Raw genomic sequence first — 21,596 nt, 5'->3', positions numbered from 1 at the left:
TTCTCCACCTACAAAATGTATCACACTTTTGTGGGTCAGCCTATTGTACTGGATGGTGACCTGTTAAAACTTGGACCAATTAAATCAATGCAGTCCTCACATGGGTACAGTTTTGGTCCATTCCTGTCACATGTCTTAGGCCAACCCACACATGTGGGGGTACCGTTTTTCTCAGGAGTTATGGGAATTCTGGATCCTGAGACTTTTGCTATTGGCTGAAAGTGATAGTTTTCTGTCTGATATGGGAAAAATTGTGTTTCTGACCCATACTTTGCAGGGAATTCTGGGTAAGAAAATGTGCTAGACTGCACCCAAGCCATTCCACCCTCTGACTCTAGTTTTAAGAAATTTCAAGGGTTGGTACTGTCTCTACGTGCCAGCAGACCCCAAGATCAGAATACTCTGGCTTTCCTCCATAGAAGGAAAGCAGTAGTAAGCGGGGTGTAAGCATCTTTTTTTTTATTCATTCTTTTATGGAAATTTGTAAAGCTCACTAAGCAAATCTACCATTCAGAGTAAGCAGAAAGTCTTAAACAAACCTTTAAAGATTAGGAAGTGAACAGGTTTTAAGACCTCTCCAAAATTTGAGGCGATCTGGTTCAGATGTCACAGAAAGTTGGGATCTGCAGTTGAAAGAAACTCCCTCCCTAGACTTGAAGTTAGGCTTTCATCATCACTAGGTTGAGAGTACCAGATGATCCCAAATGGCAAATTGAATGTATTTACAGAACTTTTCAGAAAAGAATGGAAGTCTAGTGTTGTAATTTACTTTGTACATTGGGCAAACAGATGTAAATTGAGTTGTTCGCAGGAAACCAGTGAAGATGGTTACAGTAATTAGTTACATGGTCAATTTTTTTCTTATTGAACACTAATATCACTCTTGCATTTTGGAGTCTTTACAAATGATCAAGAGTTTTCTTGGGTGGGCTTGAAAAGGCAGACTAGACTACATAAAAACATTATCAACTGTAATGCTATGAGGGGAATAAAAGAAAAGGGAAAACATTCAGGAACAATTTCAGATGATCAGACAGGACTTCATGATTTCAGTAAATTAAAGATCCAATGAGAACTTGGTGTCTGCAATTATTAGATTAGGTGGAGAAGAAACTGATTGTAGGCATTTGCCTAATAAAGCAGGCCAAAGAGCGTGGATCCATTTAACGATTGATTGAATTTCTGATTTAGTTAGATTCAACTTTAGGAAATTATTAGCCATCCAGAGTTGGGTTCCATCTAAAGCCAACAGGCAATTGTTAGAGAGTTTTTAAACAGATTAACTATGGTTTGCATAAACATAAAATTTAACATTGAACGTTTACCGCACAGATGCCAGAGGAGATAGATACATATCAAGCAACGGAGGGTAGATGATGGCACCCTGGAGGATGTAGTATTAAAGAGGATTGGGCATAGAACAAAGAGAGACTAACTCTTCCTGACAAGGAGGAGGCAATCCATTATAGATCAGCTTTTTACAAACACGAAATTAGCGATAATGGGGACACCAAATGGCTGCACTTTCTAGGCAATGTTAAGCAATTCTAGTGTTACGCTCAACCTCCCACAGAGGCACCGTCCAACCTCTCTGACACTCAATAATCAACCCAATTTAGGAAGGAGCGTAATAGTAATCTGATGCAACTATAATAACTTCAATTCACGATGACATTTGTTCACAAAAAGCGTCTTCTGAACTTGTTCAATGATGATGATTTCCAGCAATGCTGCTGGATCAGAGCAGTCTTGCCTTCACATTTTGTAATCTGTTCGACCCAGATCTTCAATAATGGGTGTTATGAAAGACACACTAAAGCTCATGGGAGGAGTTTTTGCAATTCATCTAACCATTGGCATTCGCTCCGGGTAGCATTTCAATCCATCTTTTTCCACCCTATTTGTCACTTAAGACCGAGGCTCTCTTTATGCTAACCAGATCCTGCTTCCCATAGGAACAGTACATTACATAATGGCCACAGGAGTCTCCCCTCCAGAAGAGAACACAACAACCCCAGACCATTTTCCACCTGGTATAGTTTAGTCAGTGAGGTACAGCATGGGTTCTGTGGCACTGTGAGAATGGGACCCACTTCTGGGTACACCTTTGGCCATCTAGGTTGTTATGTCAAACACTCAAACGTTGATCGGAGAAATTCTTGCAATTGGACTGACCCCTGCAATCACTATGGGTAGCTTTCCAACCCTTAATTTTTTACCCACTGGGCCATTCTAAACAGAGGCCACAGTCCTCTGAGAGCGAGGTCTCTGCCAGCAAAATACATTAAGATTAATATTAGTAGTTCAATTACTAAGAGACTGGTCTGTGCAACAGATTACAATGATATGACTGGGCGTGGGTAAAGATTTATAAAAATGTGACACCCTGGAGTTCCCAGAGTTGTCATTTTTCCAAAAAGCACAGAGTTTATAGGTTTCCCTGGGTGCTTGCTCGCCAGCAGTCCAAATCTTGCAGCCATATGCCATGGCAAGCAAATGCAAATTTTTAATTTATTTGGACGTAGTTTTTTATTTTTTTTTAACAATTTTTATTTTATTTCATCAGTTAACATAACAATCAAGTACAGTCTTATCTAGTGACAGTTTCCGCAAGAGCGGTATCTCAATTCTGTATTTCTAACATTAGGACACTACATCTACAGTAGAGCATTCTCCAGATCCTCCCCCCCTCCCTCTCTCCCCACCCGCACCTCGAATCCACGTCCAGTACATAAATCCCATCACTTATGGACTGTTCTCAGGTGTGAGCTCTGTATGTGGAGGCTCACCTAGATTTCCTCTGGCTTCATTCCACTTCCCCCATACCAGTGTCCCCTTCTTGGGGCAACCTCTGTGTATGTAAACCACCTTTTCGGCTACCATTGCCATGTCCATATCTTCTTCCCACTGTGATTGTGAGGGCGTCACTCCGGATCCCCAATTCTTTGCTATATTCCGTTTTGCCAGGACCAGCCCCATTGTAGCCCACGTTTTCTGTGCCACATTAAGATCTGTAGGTTGCCATATGTTTAGAATACAACATCGGGGATCTGCCCTAACTTCTACCCCACTCACTTCTGAGATTTGTTCTAACACCCCTTCCCAATATGCTTGAATTTTGGGACAAGCCCATATGGTGTGATAGTATGTACCCGTTTCTCCACATCTCCTGAGACAGAGTGGGTCAGGCGCGCGCCCTATTTTGTGAATCAAGGTACGGGAGTAATACACTCGATGCAGGATTTTAAGTGGAACCATTTTCAATCGGGAGGGGATCGCCGCTTCTCTAGCCGATGCAAGTGCCTCCATCCAGTCTGAGTCGTCTATATCCCCAAGTTCTATCTCTCATTTGCTGCGCAGTACCACAGTGGTGTCGGGGAGGTTGTTAACCAGTTTACAGTATGTTAGTGAGATGGCTTGCTTACTCAGATGTTCAGTGAGGAGCCTGTCCTCTAGTGGTGAGGCATCGACCAATGTGTCGTCGGGGGTGATAGCACCTTGAAGTGCGTGCCGGATCTGGGAGTAGCGGTACAACTCCGAGTCCGCCATACCATATTTGTGTTTGAGCGCAGCAAAGGAGAGGATTTCTCCCCTGACCCACAAGTTTCCAATGTTCGTAATGCCTATGAGGTCCCAGTGTCTGAATCCCTTGGTGTTCCCCAATGTGCCTAATCGCCTTTTTTCCCAGTGTGGTGTGGCCAGTGTCAGCACCCCTTCCTACCCCAATGCTTTTTGAGCCGTGTGCCATATTTTGATAGTGTGTACCGTTGGGCCAGTCAGTGCTTGACCTTTCCTGGTGTTGTATAAAGCCCTCATCAGCCGGTACCATCTCCCTGTCTAGTCGATAAGCCGGGTCGTTGTGAGGTGCATGGAGCCACTCGTTGATAACCACTAGTTGCGCCGCCCAGTAATATAGCTTGACGCTTGGTAGCGCTATACCGCCATCATACCAACTGCGAGTCAGCTTGGGGTGTGCTATCCGCGCCGGATGGCCATCCCACAGCAAGTTCGACACTTCGACATTGATGGACTGGAAATAGGAGAGAGGAACCGGGAATGGAGTGTTCTGGAGCGCATAAAGGAATCTAGGGAGCGCCAGCATTTTAAAAAGCACTGCTCTGCCCTGCAAAGTCAGCGGGAGAGACCGCCAGAGTGCTACATCAGATTTTAGCCAATTCAGTGGTTTCAGCAGGTTTTCTGTCATAAAGGTGTTGGCCTGAGGTGTTGCATAGATTCCCAAATACGTAAACCCCCTGGTCGTTATTTGCACAGGACATTCCATAGGCAGGGGCGGGGTCGTTCCGCGCAGTAGGTAGAGCATAGATTTGGACCAGTTAATAGAGTAGCCTGACTGCTTTCCGAACCTTGTAAAAATATCCAGGAGGGCCTGCAGGGAGTCTGTCGGGGATGTGATGTAAATCAGTACGTCATCGGCATACAGGGAAACTCGGTCTTCCCAGCCCGTCTCCCAGGTTATCCCCTGAAATAGCTGTGTTATGCGTTTCCAGACCGCCAGTGGCTCCAAGACCAGGGCAAAAAGGAGCGGCGATAGCGGGCACCCCTGCCTCGTCCCTCTGCCAAGCGTAATCTCTCTGGAGATATGACCATTTACAATCACATGTGCCAGTGGCGCCGTATAAAGAAGCCGGACCCAGCTGCAAAACCTGGGACCAAAACCCATCCGACCCAGAACGGCAAACATGAATGGCCACTCTACCTGATCAAAAGCCATTGTCGAGTCTAGGGAAATGATTGCCGCGTCCTGGCGAAGAAGGTGGGTCCGCGCCAGCACGCTGTGCAGGCGCCGCAGATTGAGGGAGGTATTATGGCCGGGCATGAAGCCTGATTGGTCTGGGTAGACTAGTGTCGCCAGATGTGACTGCAGTTGTATCGCCAGTGTATTGGCTAGGAGTTTTGCCTCCATATTATTCAGGGATATCGGGCGGTATGATGATAAGCGTTCCGGGGGCTTACCCAGTTTGTGTATTGGGACTATTGTCGCTAATCTTTGATCTCGGGGCAAAGTTCCCTGCTGTAGGCTGTCATTATACATGTGGACCAGATAGGGGCTTACTTTGCTTGTCACCTTTTTATAAAATTCCACCGGTAGCCCATTGGGCCCCATCGCTTTGCCCGTGTTTAGCGCCCCCAATGCTTTCCCAAGCTCTTCCGCCAAAAGGTCGGCTTCCAATGCTTCCATATCCTCCTCCTGTAGTATTGGTAGCGGTATGTCTGCCAGCCAGTGCCCGCATTCCTCCTCTGTTGCCTGTGCAAGTGGAGTGTAAACCTTTTCGTAATGTGTTGCTAGCTCCTCGACAATGAGCCGGGGGTCAGTGATTGTCGTACCATCTCCTAATGTAAGTTGCGCTACCCACCTACTCGCTCTTTCTTTCTGTTCCAGCCATGCCAGCATTTTCCCGGTTTGGTCCCCCAGCTCGCAAATTCTGTGCATTGTGCTCATGTGCCTTGCCTTCGCGTCAACCTCTGCAGCAGCCCGAAACTCCTGTCCCGCTAGTGCCGCTGCACGTGCCGTAAGTTCACTGGGGTCTAGTGCGTGCGCTTTCTCCGCCTGCAGCGCTGTGGCTTCAAGTGAGTCCATGACTTGCCGTCGTTCCCGCTTGTGGTGGGTGATAGCGGAGATTGCGTGCCCCCTACTTACCGATTTGTAAGTCTCCCAGAGCACACATGGGAATCCACTGATCCCTCGTTCTCAGCAAAATAGAGGTCTCTAGCTGTCACCAGGGTCTTCACTATTTTGGGATTCTGGAGAAAGCCGGGGTATAGTGGATACACCTGTTGCAGTCTTGGGCGGTGGGAGGGTGTGGGTGAACTGTATTGGAGAGTGGTCTGATATTCCCCGGGCTAGGTGGTTAATCGCTGTGACATTTTCGGGGGGGGGACCACCAATGTAAGGATATAGTCGATACGGGAAAGGATATTGTGTGCTGCTGAGTAAAACGTGTACTGTTGGTCCGTGGGATGATGGAGTCTCAACATGTCAGTCAAACCCATGGCTTCAAGATAGTCTCTTACGAGTTGGCTCGGTCTATTGCGGTCTCTGGGTGGGCAGCAGTCGAGAGCTGTGTCGCAAGCTGCATTCAGATCCCCACCTAGGATTAAGTCACCTTCCGGCAATTCTAGTATCAGTTTGCTCAGATCCTGCAGTGTTGTTTGGTGAAGTGTCGGGGGGGGGGGGATGTACACGGAGACCATGTTGTAGCTGCGCCCCTCCCATTGGCAAGTGAGTGCTGCGAACCTCCCATAATCGTCTCTCCATGTCTTGGTGATCACTAAGGGAGAGCTTTTATGTACTAAGACGCCTACACCTCTAGATCCAGAAGAGAACTCCTCGTGTGCTTCCATTTTAAACCCCCAGCGGTTGAGCGCCTTGCATGCAGGTCCCATTAAGTGGGTCTCTTGGAGGAGAACTACGGTCGGCGCTTTCCGCTTGAGATATTGCAAGACTAAACCCCGCTTAATTCTATGGCCCAAACCATTAGCGTTCCATGATACTACTGTCAATGGGGGGTGACCATTTGTGATATTCAGGGATCATCCCCGGTGATTTGGACGTAGTTTTGACATATATCGGCTAACAGGAAGGGGATTAATCCCCTTTTCTGCCTCTACTCGTTCTTATGTTTTCCTGCCTGGTGCACTGGTGGGCTTTTTGCTCCTCTTGGCTGGGTAGATTTTTTCCAGTCTAACCATCAGGAGAGCTAGAAAAACGGCCTGGGGCTCAAGAAATTGGACGGGGCTGCCTGATGCCAGGACAGGACTCACTCCTACCCCATATTTTATTTTTTAAATCGGATGTTTTTTGTCCTGATGGTCTCATGGGCAGGCACTTTCTAACATTTACAACCCTATCTGTGTACTTCGGGTAGGGCAGACCTCCCACAACACCACCCGGGTAAAATGAAAAAATTAGATTTGGGTGCAGCGCTTGCGTGTCCTGGCACTAGGCTACACTGCTCACCCCTGGCTCCCAGAAAGTCTTTTGTCCCATGAGAGGGAGGGATCGGAGGGTTCACCTTTAGCCTTTCTGCTTTAGGGGGAAAAGTTCTCCTTGATTCTAGGAATTGGTGTCCAAAAGAGGACTGGTGTGGGCCTCGCTAGCCATGGTCAGATTATACACCAGGGCACCTCTTAGTCTTTTTTCCTCCCAGTAGAGGCGAATGAGAGCGGGTCTACCTCCTCTCTAAATTCCCCATGTCAAAACTCGTAAAAGGATCTTATTTACCTTTCACTTGTCATGGGGATGACTTTAGTATTTGGGCTAAGGTCCCTCAGGGGGACAGAAAGACTTCTTGGGCTCCAGAGCTTGGGGCTTGTGGCACGACGCCAGGATTGGCCAGCCCCACCCCCTTTTCTTTTTTTAATTAAATATCTGGGCCCACTGTCTCTGCGCCGCAGAACACCCCTAATTGAGTGCACCCAGTGCAGATATTAACAGTACAGCATTGTACAAAAAATAATGTAAAAATAAATAAAAAACCTGCTGTCCTTGGCACAGGCACAAACTCAAACCTACCCTGAGAAGCGTGCATTATTGAAAGATGGGGCCGCAGGTGGAAAATACAGCTCCCGCTTTCCTTAGAGGCAGGCTGGCATCTTTTTGAAGTTATAGGCATTTCCTATAGGCAGGTGTAGTGTGTTATGGACCCACCTGCAGGGTAGTGCTCGGGGCAAAGGGTTGGTCTATGATACTCCTATACCCCTCCTGCCAGGGGTCACCCACGGGGACTGTGTATGCAAACAATAATTTCCCTCCCTACAGGTATTTTGTCTCTGCATCTGTAATACGGTGTGGGTGCAAAGTATTCCCTCATTTGCATAAAGCCAGGACCCATGCAACAAAAGGAACACCCCCTCATGATGACGTCAGTAAAAGATGAGCACCGCCACAGTTCCATTTTATAGAATGGGCTACAGAAGCATCTGCAGCTCCTTTAGTAATACCAAAGCAGAGGAAGGAACAGGCTCAAACACCCGTTGCTCCCCAGGGCACTCTCTGTAACAAGGGGCCTGGTGGCTAGGCCGCTTTTTGTCCCTTTGAAGACTGTCTGTTATCTCCTATTGAGACTAACATCTGTGTTTCTGTCTCAGTTGAAAACTAGAAATGCTGTGCTGACTGGTCTTGGAAAAACTATTGACCCCTCATTAGATAGCGGTTTGTGCCGCTGATAGCAGTGACCCATGTAAATGTAAATGACCCATGACTTAAGTTTGATAATATCATCATAATGCAAACTGCTTTTGGCTTCTATTGTAGGTTAACATTGCCTCGATTGTTTTTGATGTCCATATATCTTGCTGATATGGCACAAAGTTTATATTCCATGGAGCAGTGTCATCTAGAGCAGTGTTTCCCAAACTCTGGGTCGTGATCCGAGTTTTACTGGGTCGTGAAAATCCAAGCAATAAATAGATTCCTATAAATTCTGTATTTGGCTTGTCACATTTGCTGCGCATCAAAGACAGATGTCAAATGCTAGGCGGTGTCTTTTGACAAATTGCTGCTCATGTGTTTTTTTAGCATGGGGATTGGTGTTTACAAACTCCTTTCACCTTATGATCAGAGAAAGGAATGTTAATTATGTGACAGTGTTGCCGGGTTACAGTGTTTGAAAGGAAAGGCTGTAGGATGTCATGTTTTGTAACGCACAACAAAATGCAAATACCTGTAAATGAACTATGAACATTCACCACTTATGGAAGCAAAAATGAAGCACTTTGTAATTCTGAAGTGTGATGGAAGCAATGAGGTGAATAGTATCAAAACAAATTAAGACTCTACACAGTGATACACAAACGAAAAATATTCACTGAAACCCCATTTGTGTGCAATATATTTTATCAGTAAAACTATGTCTATGCGAAATGAAGTTCTCATTTCAATGGGAAATGTGCTGTCAGTAAATGACAGTTCACTGCCTCACGAAACTTTAGTTACATAAAAAAATATTCTGTCATGTTCATTAATACTAGGTGGGTTGCAAAGTTTGTCATTCTAAAAAGTGGGCCACGGTCCTAAAACGTTTAGGATTTAGAGGCCTAAAAATGCAACAATCCTGTGGTCCTAATATTTAAAGGATGTCCTGCTCTGCACCACAGTGCCCCTTTCACTAGGGCACTATTACTGTTCATGTAATGCCCCAAAGGCAGCTGTGAATGTGTGCCCTCCTGGAGCCAGTGCATTGGTGGAGAGTAGACCAGCAGTTTCAAGAAGCAGGTGTGCATTTCAAAGGTGGACAGAGACCCATCATCAGGTGGCTGCAGCCAGTATGGCATCCACCTGCAGGGTGATGCCTTAGTTGGTCCATGGTTACCCTTTTATTCACTTCCTAGAGGGAGCACTAATTGTGCACCACCTCCTTGTGGCGCACACTGAGTGCTCCCCTTCACCACTCCTTTGACTCTTAAGTAATACCAGTGTGCCCTGGTGGTGCAGAATGCGGGTGCACATACCTTGTGCACCCCTGCAGCACTTTGTGTAATACAGCCCCATGATGGAGCGTCTTTTTTTATTTTTATTTTATTTTTTAAGTTGTGACCTGAAAGCGTTTTCCAATATCATTGTAAGAGAACAGAAGTGTGAAAAACCTGATGTGAGAATATTCTAATTTTTTTTACTCGTGTGAGTTGTAGTTTGTGAATATATTGACAACCTTGCGTTAAATATTTTTTGTCTTTTTTTTTTTTTTTACCTGAAGGGCTTTAAAGTGTTGGAGTTGCCTTCTTGAAACCAGCTCCTATTTGTCCACTGAAATAGATAACCTTCTGCAGGCGGTGGGTCGTTTTGACGAGAGCGCCTCGAGGAGTTTGGCTACAACATCCCTCCAGCCCCATCCAGGAGAGTTAGCAGACTCCCTAAAAGACATGAGTTTGAACCAGAGTGCAGCGCCTCGGGAACATTGTGACTCAAAAGAGGGACGAAACGCCGAATGTTGCTCCGATGCCAAAGGCTTCCCTTGCAAGAGAAGTGAAGGGCCAACTTCTTCGCCTCCAGAAGGCTGCAGAAAAGCACAGGAGGCGCTGCTGAAAAAGCTGGTTTCCCGGACACTGTCGGTAGCGAAGGATATGAACATGTCAGAAGAACTTGTGACTGTTTTACAGAGTTTGGAGAAGTAGTACCTTTTATCCTCCTTGTTAGTTCACTTGCTTCAAATTGTTCTCTTATGATGTGATGTTTGAAGCGCAACAATAAAACATGGTTTTATTCAGCTAGGTTTTTCTGTTGTCCGCTGCACGTGCAATTAACAACTGGAATACACTGAGTAAGTGCGGTGACATTCGCGCACCTTTAATGCTCCCATATGTTTCCTTTATCATGGAGAAGGGAAGTAATGTTTGCAACGTTGGTATAAATAAGTAAGGCATGTTGCCTACGCTGCTTATTGAAGTGACCAGCGCGTGTAACATTCGCTGTTAGATGACGATACGGTCATGTGTGCCAGCCGCTTGGTCGTATATTAGCCACACTGGACCGATGATACTTTTAATATAGCAGTCGTGGGTGAAGACGGCTAGGCCAATTATACAAAGTTTATCAATTTGGGATTTTGAAACTACACCTACGTTTTGCGTGCCTATTTTAAGAATTCTTCTCTATTAGCATCGGGATACCCGACAACATTATGCATCTGTTACGCTGCAAACTCAAATATCTGTTATTCACAGCAACAAATAGCATGTTGGTTTCATGCCTTGCTTTAAGCCATCTGTGCAATACACTTACCAACACAAAGCAACAATGATTTCCCTGCACTTACAAAACAATTTTTTTTCTTAATTTGGCCATTCACATTTTCTTCCTATGCAGCATCATTTTGCCTTTATTACCAGGTGAATTAAGCCGCATGTGTTTTGTTGCTGTAAACCATAAATTGCACTGCTTGTTTTTGGCCACCACGTGGATGTATCCACAGTTTTCTAATTTGTGAATGCTAGACTTTCTGGGTGGATATTGTACGAAACAAGTGATTTGTGTTTCTTGTGGTTTTTTAATTGGACCTAGCATAGTGCATGAACTGTGTGTCCCTGGTGGTTAATTACTTTTACAAGTTCTTTTTTGCGAATCACACCGATAGGTTCTGGGAACTTATATGCAGAAAACTCAAGTATAGTTTTAAATGTTAAAAAACAAAAGCTTCTCTGCCTTAGTCTAGGAAAAGCTCTGGAATAAATGTGTCTGGCTTATGTCTTTACCCCTCTCCCCCTCCCTATTTTTCTATTTTAGACACTTAGATTTCGACATCTCCTGTAGTCCCTTCTCACCATGTCTCAAGCAATTTGTTCTGTGAAATATGCTTTTCTCTTCTTAGTGAAGCCCTATTACAACAGAGCTAGCCAGACTTTGGGGTCCGGCTTTGAGAACCAGCACTTGGTGTAATATATTAATAAGTAACATTCAAAGTTAATTCTAGAAATTCTGGACCAGGTAAACATGTGCATGTTGTATGTGTGAAGTAAGATCAACAGCATCCAAAAGTGACTTTTGGTCAACACAAGCCACATAAAGAGTAGGCTTGGGTGGAGTTCGCGGAGTGAAGTGACCAAAAAACGAAACTGCGCTAAGCGGAGTTCCAAAAGCAGCAGAATGCATTATGTTGCACCATCCACACTGATTGTCCTGTGCTGGAAAATCAGCGCGAATGGCCCTGTGCGCAGTGCAAGAGGGCACTGCTTCTTTCAGCCACTAGAGTAGATGTTCTACTAGAGTGGCAACTTCCTCAACATGAACGTAGGTTTTCCAATGCAAGCGGTAGCTGCCTGCCATCTGCGACCGCCTGCATTGAGAAATCTCGCCAGGAGGTGATGTGGATTAAGATTTTCCTGACTCACACTCGGCAACTTAATGTTGCCGAGTTAGAGCGAGGAAAAAACTCTGCTTCGCTACGTGGGGCGAAGTTTTTCAGAACTCCGCTATGCAGAGTGGGAAAACCTCTGCAAGTAGAGCTTAATTTCATGCACTGACCTAATGAAGAGCTTCCTCCTGTCTCAGCTCTCATGGATGGACGACTGTTTACAACGTTTTGACCATCAGGTGGGAAAAGGGCTGGGTAGAAGCATATCAAATTACTTTTTGTCAGTTTTTTTTTTTAGTGCATCACATTGTTTCGTCAGTTCACTAGAAAGAGCCCTGGAAGGGAGTAGTGCTCCCTGGACAAGGGCTCAAACTTTGCTTGCCAGCTCCAACTTCCTCCACTTCCCTGCTGAAAAGATGCCTATTTCTGACATTTCACTTACAGTAACTGGTTCCTCAGTTTCACTTTTATGATGCACTTCTGGTTGGCTATGGAGGCTAAACATGAAGCTGAAATTCCTCCTCTAATATATTTCCAGGTTAATTACCATCTTAGAGCACCGGTGTCTGCAGGATTGATGTCAGATTTTTCTGCAATTCACATGGATAAATGCACTTACTGTTACATTAAATGCACATTATTTACATAGTATGTATGCTCCTGAAAATGTAATATGCAGCCATTGCTTCTGGACCTACAATGATTACTCCTGCCTTAGATGAGTGAGAGAATTACATTATACAGCACATTATTTTTATTTTTTTTGATTGTCCTCATACCACCGTAAGCGTCTGCAATCGCAACATACTAGACCCCATTGATTCTGGGCACCCTGGGTCCATGTTCCTGCATTCGCTACGGGCCGCCAGGCCTGCTTCTTTGTACGAGGCTTGGTGTAATCCTTGGACGATCTTAAACCAACCTTAGTGCCTTTCCCCAGCACACCAGGGGCGCCCAAATGTTGCCTTCTGCTCGGTCAAGCCTTGCCATTGCGAATGCAGCCCGGAGCCACTTCTCATACATCGGGGCAGCTGGATCTTTCCATAATATGCATAATTCCCTACGGGCCAACAAGATCAAGCTTAAAAAAAGTCTAATTTGTGCTCTAGATATACAATTTTCCAATGAGGAATTTAAACAAAAAATAATCAGTGCTGGGTCTAAATTTACCTTGCGATCAAATATACCCGTTAATGCCAACTCTACATTCTGCCAGTACCCTTTTAGTTGGGAACATTCAAAAAACATGTGCAGATCATCTGCCTTAAGCATCCCACATTTAGGGCACCTAGGGGTTGGATTACTGACAAACTTAGCAACTCTATAAAGGGTATAATATAGCTTATTGATAGTAAAGAAATGGTTTTTCTTCAAAGAGGCTGACTTAACGAACTTATATGGGCTCTTATTGGCCCATATAAAACTACCGCTTACTTTTGAATTTTCTTCTAAACTTCTCGGGAAAATTCAGAGGGATGGCACTAAAGAGATATGTTAGTTTGGGTAAGATTACCATCTTAACTATATTTATTCAGCCATATATTGTTAGTTGGAGGTTTCTCCATCTAAGAAAAAGGTGATCAATTTCCTCTGCTACTCTATTTGGGTTTATCAAGGGGATATTCCCCAGGTACTGCTCTATATTGATTCCCAAGTATTTAAATCCCGGTCCACCTCGCCTTTCCCATCCTTCAACCCCCCCCATTCCCCCGCCCCCCCCCAACACATTATCTCGGTCTTAAGAGTGTTAACTGCATAACCAGAGAACCTTCCAAACTCACTTAAGCAGTGTTCAACCTTGGGGAAAACCTCCGTAGGATTGCTGGTTTAAACTAGCAAATCGTCCGCATAGAGAGCGAGTTTAATATTTAAATCTTGAACCCGAAAGGGGGTTATTTGGGTATCCAGCCTGAGCATTTGCGCCAGAGGTTCGATATATATATTAAATAATAGGGGTGCCCCTCCTTATTTCAAATCTAGGTGTTAATATCCCATTTAGGAGAATAGTAGCTGATGCACCATTGTAGCATTTTACTAATAATCTTATAAGCAGTGGACCGAATCCCATAGCTCTAAGGGTTTCCCAGAGGAAAATCCAACTGACGCGGTCAAACGCCTTAGCTGCGTCATATGCTGCTACTGCGAGCGGTTCTGCCCTTGCTACCGCCAAGTCTATACATCCAATTAGTTGTAATGTCTGTTCCTGTATGTACCTACCCCATGTAAACCCCTTCTGATCATCCTGTATTACCTGAGGTATCACCTTGACCAATCTCCCTGCCAAAACGCTAGTGTAGATCTTATAGTCTGCGTTTAGCAGGGAGATTGGCCTATAGGGGTCTGCCTTCAGTGGGTTCTTACCAGGTTTTAATATAAGAACAATTGTTGCTTCTTTCCATGAGGGGGTTATTCCCCCCCCCCCCCCTCTATGTAGATGTAATTAAATAGCTCAAGGAGTCTAGATGTAATTGCCTCATCAAGGGTTTTATAGACTTCCCCAGGAAGTGCGTCCGTCCCCGCAGCCTTATTGTTTTTGATCTTAGTAATATGCAGCTTAATCTCTTCCTCTGTAATAGGTCTTTCAAGTATCTCATGACTATCGTTAGTCAGTCTCGGCAAATGTTTACTTTTCAGCCACTCTTGAATGCAATCAATGTCAGGGACTGCCTCCTCTTTATATAGCTGAGAAAACAGAGAAACCAGGCATTGCTGCATATCTTCATGCTTGCTTGATGTTGTGCCTATTTCATCTATTATTAGTTTATTGATGTTATTTTTAACGCTATCAGCTTTTAACTTCCAGGCTAGAGTGGCGCTTGCTCTCTCCCCATATTCATAATGCTCCATTCTGTGAACCTCCCATTGGGCTTTCACTTTTTCCTCCAACTTAGCTCTATATTCGGAGCGAATTCGTGCTAGATCTTTTAAAATTAAAAGGAGTATCTCAGGTTGGCAATGCAGCCTAACCTTCTCTAATCTAGATATCTCTGATTCCATTCTATGGAATTCTATCCTATTCTTCTTGTTTTTAAAGGAAGTCCAGCTATGGAGTTCCCCTCGAATGTAGGCCTTAAAGGCCTCCCATACGACGTCCGGGGTTGTTGACCCTACATTGTCTAGGAAGTATTTAATTGTTGATTCCTTAATGTTAGTGATCAACTCTGGGTCTACCAATATCCCTCTGTTTAACGTCCAACGGGGACAGGGCTGGACTGAGAACAGAAACCAGCCCTGGCAAACTGCTCAGCTGTCCCCCCCCCCCCCGGGGTCAGGGGGAGTGCAGGTGAGCAGTTTGCGACGGCCGGTTTCTGCCGATTTTGTTACTGAGGGCCAACATTGCCGACCCCCGGTAACAAAACCGGCCCCCACCCTAGCGGCCTACCGGGGAAACGCCTGGTGCCCGCTATGGCCAGTCCGGCCCTGAACGGGGAGTGGGTTTAGCTCTACTGCCCACATATGTAAATGTTATAGGTGCATGATCCGAAAGGATAGATGGCTGAACTAGGGTATCTACTATATTTTCTACTCCTACTGCATCCGTTAAAATGTAATCTATTCTAGAGAAATGGCTTTATACAGCACATTCTTACATTTATCTCCTCAACAATCAATTTCTGGGCATTGTGAATTGCATGTTGGTAGTCCCTGGTAAGAATTTTTTTCTAATGCTCCATCTTGTCTTTGAAATTAAGTTATGAATATAGATGGGGTCTTGTTGGAGATGTGGTGTTATTTCCACTTCCAAAGTCACTGTGCTGTCTCCTGGTGACCACACTGCATACTTAGAAATATGTCATGCTCTTTTAAAAAGCCTTGGGATATGTTATATGGTAATAATATACAGGAAACATCAATTAAGGTAAGAACTTTTTTCACTGTATTAAGTAAAAGCAGATTTTACTGCTAAAAATTTTAGCATAACAAAATCTAACCAGCGCTATTGTTCTGTGCATCCACATTTTCCATCTAGACCACTCTGTTTCTGTAACCTGGCTAGGCACATCATTTCCCTAGATAAACTGAGTTTGTGTGGCAAAATTCTGAAATAACACACCTGCTAGCCAGTAATAATATAGGGATATAATGGCAGCATATCAACCAATTGCGACACTTGAATTACGATCCTTAATCCTCGGGACTTTATTTAAATAAAATCCAGTCATATTATGACTATTTTGTTTTAATCTTTATTCAAACAAGTGGATGTATATTTACCTTCTGGTTAACATGTAAGCTGGAAGGCAGCTAACCGGATCTCTTTGGAAAAGAAAAAGAACATAACTTGTTCCTCAAAGAGTAAAGATTGCAAATCGCACCCGAGTATATGAAAGAAAACCTAGTCATAGTGACATCCGCTATGGAGTTAATTTTCTTGTACAAGATATCCATCGGGCTACTAAATAAACAACAGCTTTAGAAAGGGTGAGTGAATGAAACTGGGGTAGCCATAAAAAAAAGAGTATTTTCAGGGTCCGTTCTGGCTAGGGGCACCACTTTCAAATTATACTAGACAGGGCTTATTCTCTAGTGATGGCTTTGGCATCCGGATCCTGGTGAACTCAGGAGCACACGGTTTTTAATGTGCCCCTTTTAACACACACAATTTGGTTGGGCTAAGATTAGAAGGTTGTTTATCACTCTTCCAGATATGATAGCAAGTTGTGAAACGGAAAATTCTAACTTATTTTCCAAGGGATATGGTCAAAATTAACATGAACTGTTGTAATGCAATCTTCTAACTGAATAAACCCAAAGAAACCTATTTCTTCAGACGTGGCTACCTGCCACGGCAGCTCTATGAGACCATGTAATGTAATGTAATGTAATGTAGTGGGCATTTATAGAGCGCTACTACCACTCCAAGGAGTATCTTGGCGCTTACACAACCCAGGTGGAAGAGTTGGATAGGGAAAGAAGTCCAGTTTCTTAAACGCAGCCACTACACTAGGGTTCTACACAGAGAGTCAGACATGGAGAAAATCCAAGTTTTCAATGCCTTCCTAAAAGGGGCTTCTTGGGAGAAAGACCGCAAGGAAAGGGGGAGTTTGTTCCAGGCCTTGGTTCCTAGTACAAAGATGGATTTGCCACCCTTTGTAGCCAGTTTAAGCGGGGAATGGTAAGTAAGTTCTGCCTAGCGGATCTTAGGCAGCGTGCTGGGTAGTATCTTTTGAACCCCCTACGTAAATAGGTCGGGCCACGTTGATGGAAGGCCCTAAAAGTAATCAAGAGAAGTTTAAACAGAATTCTCTTTCCTATTGGCAGCCAGTGTAAGATATTTAGAGCTGCAGAGGCAGATGATCTACGGGGCAGACGCAGTACGAGGCGGGCAGCCGCGTTTTGGATCATCTGCAATTTGTGGAGCACGGTTTTGTTTGCTCCAGCATAAAGTCCATTGCAGTAATCCAGCCTAGAATTTATTAAGGCCACTGCGACTGTTTTCCTCGCCGAGAGAGGAAGGAGGTCAAAAAATTTCCTAAGTGCTTTAATAATTTGGAAGCACATACCTGCCACTGCTACAGCCTGAGGTTTGAAGGATAGGCAGTTGTCAAACTTTATGCCTAGGTTACGGGCGGATGCAATTGTGTTAGGTGGAGCTTCTGCATCCGATGGCCAGCATACTGTGGGGGAAAAAGGATTATTGATCCCTATGGGTAAAATTTCCGTTTTTCCAGCGTTGCACTTTAGATGGTTGTTATTCATCCACTTGAATGTAGCTGCAAGACAGTTCCTAAGGTCTTCCTCGGCACCTGGTTGTTCCTTCTCCAGCACCAAAATCAGTTGGGTGTCGTCAGCGTATGAAATAGAACTGATCCTGAATGACTCGATCAAGTTCATCAGGGGTGCCATATATAGATTGAAAAGAACAGGGCTCAAACTGGAGCCCTGTGGCACCCCTGAGCTGACGTTTTTAGCCTCAGACTGATATGGGCCAAGCACTGTTATTTGGCATCTGTTTGTAAGGAAGTTCCTACACCAAGTCAACACCTGTCCTCCCACACCTGCGGCAGCCAACCGGTCCAGTAAGATGTTATGGGACACGGTATCGAAGGCTGCCGACAGGTCAAGAAGGATAAGGACAGCCTGTTTTCCCCGATCCATTGCTGCTCTTAAGGTTTCAGCAGAGTATAGTAAAGCTGATTCGGTAGAGTGTTCTGACCGAAAGCCGGACTGATTCGGATGGAGAACGTTATTCTTCTCCAAAAAGTTTGTCAGTTGGCTATTGACAAACTTTTCAGTCAGCTTAGATAAGATGGGTAGCAGAGAGATCGGGCGCAGGTTGGAAAGGGTAGTAGGATCAGCCAGGGCCTTTTTTTGGAGTGGCTTGACAGCTGCAAGTTTCCAGTCCTCTGGGATACTTGCTGTTGCTAGAGAAGAATTGATGATACTGTTAATCATAGGAATAACTATCTCTATTAGATGGTGCAACACCGGAGGAGGACAGGGATCAAAAGGGGAACCTGATTTGCTGGCTAAAATAGCTTTGGCAGTTTCCTCCAGGGGGACTGGGCAAAACTCGTCAAAACGGAGGGGGGAAGTCATCTTCGCTATCTGTTCACCATCTGTTGTGATGGTAGGTTCTGATGGGAAGGTATTAGTGATAGTTAGGATTTTGTTATCAAAATAATCAGATATCGCGTTACAGAGATCTTGTGATGGAGGGATCTCTTGCGATAGAGCTGAGGGCTTGATAAAATCCTTAACAATCCTAAAGATAGCTTTTTGTTCTTGGCCTGCAGAAGAAATGGCCTGTAGGTAATGGGCTTTTTTTGCTAGTTTTAATCCTACATGATACTTCCGTCTAGCTGCTATATAGATATTACGTGCGGCTGTGTCATAATTACGACGCCATCTCCGTTCTAGAGTTTTCACTTCGCCTAGCTCAGCCTTAAGAGCTGATGAAAACCACGGGGCATTTTTTTTCTTATTCCTAGGTTTCATGTTCTCATTATTAGCTGGTATAAGCAACTTGCCCGCTCCAGCAATCCAATCACAAAAGATTTGATAGTCTGAAGAAGTACAATCGGCGAAAGTTGGTAATTCATTTTTAAGTTTTTCAACAATGTCGGCTCTTTTGGCTAATGTCTTCCAATTCGGAGTGGGTTTTATATAGAGGTTATCTGTACCTTTTAGGGAGACCACATTTTCCGACAGTGCTCTCCTGGTCAAAGTCCAGTCACGAGGAGCCAGTTGTCAAGTAGTTGGTTTCCCAAACAACAGAGACAATTGCAAATGACTTTTTTGCGGTCTGTTGGATGGAAACGGCAAGGACTCACTAGGTTACATCTTTCTGATTGATTGGAATAACTTCATGCTGTCCGTTTTACTCATTCCATTGACTCTGAAGACTTTGTAATGTTTCAATAACAACTTTTGTTTTTCTTGGTGACAAGCAGCAGCCATAGTTCAACCCTTATCCTGCTTCAACTACACCAGGTGGCATGATAAGGCTGATGTTTTGTAGGAGCTTTAACTTGGAGGTTGAAAGTGCACATTGATAGACTTTGGGCTTGTGGTAGTTCTAAAGCTGGCACTGGGGGAGGAGTTCATAAAGGTTATTTTTTTCTTTTTATGTTACTATTCCTTCTCATGTTGCAAGAGTACTAACATCCAGCGAGAGTAGAAAGACCTACATTTGTTGGTCACAGTGGTCTTTTGATATCACATTGGCTTCCAATATACTCATGGTTCTATGTGAATTGCACCAAAGTTTGGTCATCTATCATAAGACTGACACATGTGGCTTTCAGTAGGTATCAAGCTCTACCATCTGCATGGATAGATACAATGTTGTTATTTGGAATGTCCATGGGTTACGTAACTGCATCAAGAGATATCAAGTATATTCCTTTCTTAGATGGTTTAAAACACATTTTACTGTTCCTCAAGAAACCCACCTATCAAACTCAAACATCGATGTAAGAACCAGCTGTTTTGCTCAACTTATTAAGCCTACACCAGGGGCATCTTGTTGCGGGTGAAACCTGGGGTTCAATTTGTCCTTGTAAAGCAATGGATTGACCCCAAAAGACTGCGTTCTTGGCTCAGCTCTGCTTGATGGTATGGTGCTCCATGTGGTAGGCCTCTACACAACTAATCAAGGTCAGATTCTCTTTTTAGATGTCACATCCACTGTGTTGGCGTCAATAGACAATGAGCCCCTACGTTTGGCAGGGGACTTTAATAAGACTCCAAATGTTGCCTTAAACAGGTCACAGCCCCCTTTAACAGAAGCCCAGACTTGGATGACAACAGAAGCGTTAGCTGACTGGGTGTCAACATGGACGTTGGTTGAGCTCTAGAGAGCAGTTTATCCCACTATTGGGTTTACACACAATACCTGCGTTTATTTGTTCATTGCCAGAATACAGATCCTCAACATGGTGTTTGGTATTGAATATGTTGCCCAAATGATATTAGACCATGGCCTATTGTAATCTACAGCAGGGTGCTCCGCTCACATGCATTCCACTTGGCGTTTTCAACTCTCAGCCGTTTACGATGGTATCTATAAATGCACTAATGCAAAACCAATTACTACCTGCTTTCACGTAAATGCGGGCTCTATTAATGACTGCCACATAGTGGGACGCAATTAATGTCTGTTTCAGGGGCGACAGCATTTGCACTTCCACATGGGTTCGTCAATCATGCCACAAGCAACTGTATTCCTGAGAAACAGAACGGTGACAATTTTAAAAAGCTTTTGCTGACTCTCATTCAAAAGGCACAATTTTACTTAATAAATGACATTGACATTCAGAGAGGATTACCAGATTGATTTCTCATGGTTATCAGAGAGAGAAGTTAGGCAGGTTTTTAGCTCTATCTCAGTCCATGACTGCCCGTTCACCCAGAACAGCATTTAGATTCTAATAGGAACATATTTTAGGTTCTGAGCTGGCATAATCTCATAGTTTGCATCCTAATATGGAAATGCATACACCTCAGCCGAGACCCTTGCCTAGGAACAATATATCAAGTGTATATGAGTTGCTGCCCATCCCAATTTAAAGCAGGAAGAATCCATCACCTTCAACATTCCACCATTATTAATCAAGATTAAAGCAACATTAGATCGGCTGGCAACTGGTAAGATTTCTGGTAGTGATGGTAGGCCTTTGGACGTTCACAAAGCCTAGCAATCAATATTGGCACCGCGCTTATGTCCGTTCAAAGAGGCAATCTCTACGATGATACCAAAACTGGGTGCGGACCACTCAGACATGTCCTCTTACCATCCCTTGTCCATATTGAATTTGAACAATAACATTCTTTGTAAGACCCTGTCCAATAGGCTACACGCTCTTTTATACACACAGGCCAATGTGGCTTAGTCCCACACCATACCACTGTGGCTAATCTACGGAGACTTTACTATGTTTCAGATCAAACACCTGCAAACTGAGTTTATGCCACAGTTCTATCCATCAACGTAGAAAAGGTGTTACATCTGCTTCATTGCAACAATCTTTCCCAGGTCCTACAATGTTTAGGATTTGGTAAAGTGATCCTCTTCTGGATCAGACTCTTTTATACTAGACACTTACTACCCATCTAGGGACTGGAAAACTAGAATCTGATCAAAGGCAGATAGATGGACCAGACTAAGATGCCCCTTGCCCCCGTCTTTAGCAATGGAGCCCTTTACGAATCTCATGCGATAGAAGGGTGATCAGATCAACCTACATTTAGTGGACAATCGTGCACCATTTCATTATACGGAGATGATTTCCCGTTCTAGGTCTGACGTGCAGCCTGGCCTTCCATTGGAATTAGAAGCACCCG

At 44.3% G+C, this 21,596-nt stretch overlaps 1 protein-coding gene across 4 annotated transcripts in view; it reads left to right on the top strand.

Moving 5' to 3' along the window:
* The window catches only part of YAE1 (YAE1 maturation factor of ABCE1), a 618,218-nt gene extending 607,992 nt beyond the window's left edge, over window positions 1-10,226 (top strand). For all 4 annotated transcript variants that reach the window (XM_086964860.1, XM_086964857.1, XM_086964859.1 and 1 more), the window contains one exon: window positions 9,717-10,226. In XM_086964860.1, coding sequence (XP_086820986.1) covers window positions 9,717-10,134 — 418 coding nt within the window. In that variant the 3' untranslated portion in view covers window positions 10,135-10,226. The remainder of the gene's footprint in view (window positions 1-9,716) is intronic.
* Window positions 10,227-21,596: the final 11,370 nt, after the last annotated feature.

The sequence above is a fragment of the Lissotriton vulgaris genome, chromosome 4_1, assembly GCF_964263255.1.
Source record: "Lissotriton vulgaris chromosome 4_1, aLisVul1.2, whole genome shotgun sequence".
Lineage (NCBI taxonomy): Eukaryota > Metazoa > Chordata > Amphibia > Caudata > Salamandridae > Lissotriton > Lissotriton vulgaris.
Note: the sequence above shows the minus strand (reverse complement) of the source record. Positions and strands in the feature narration are given on the sequence as shown.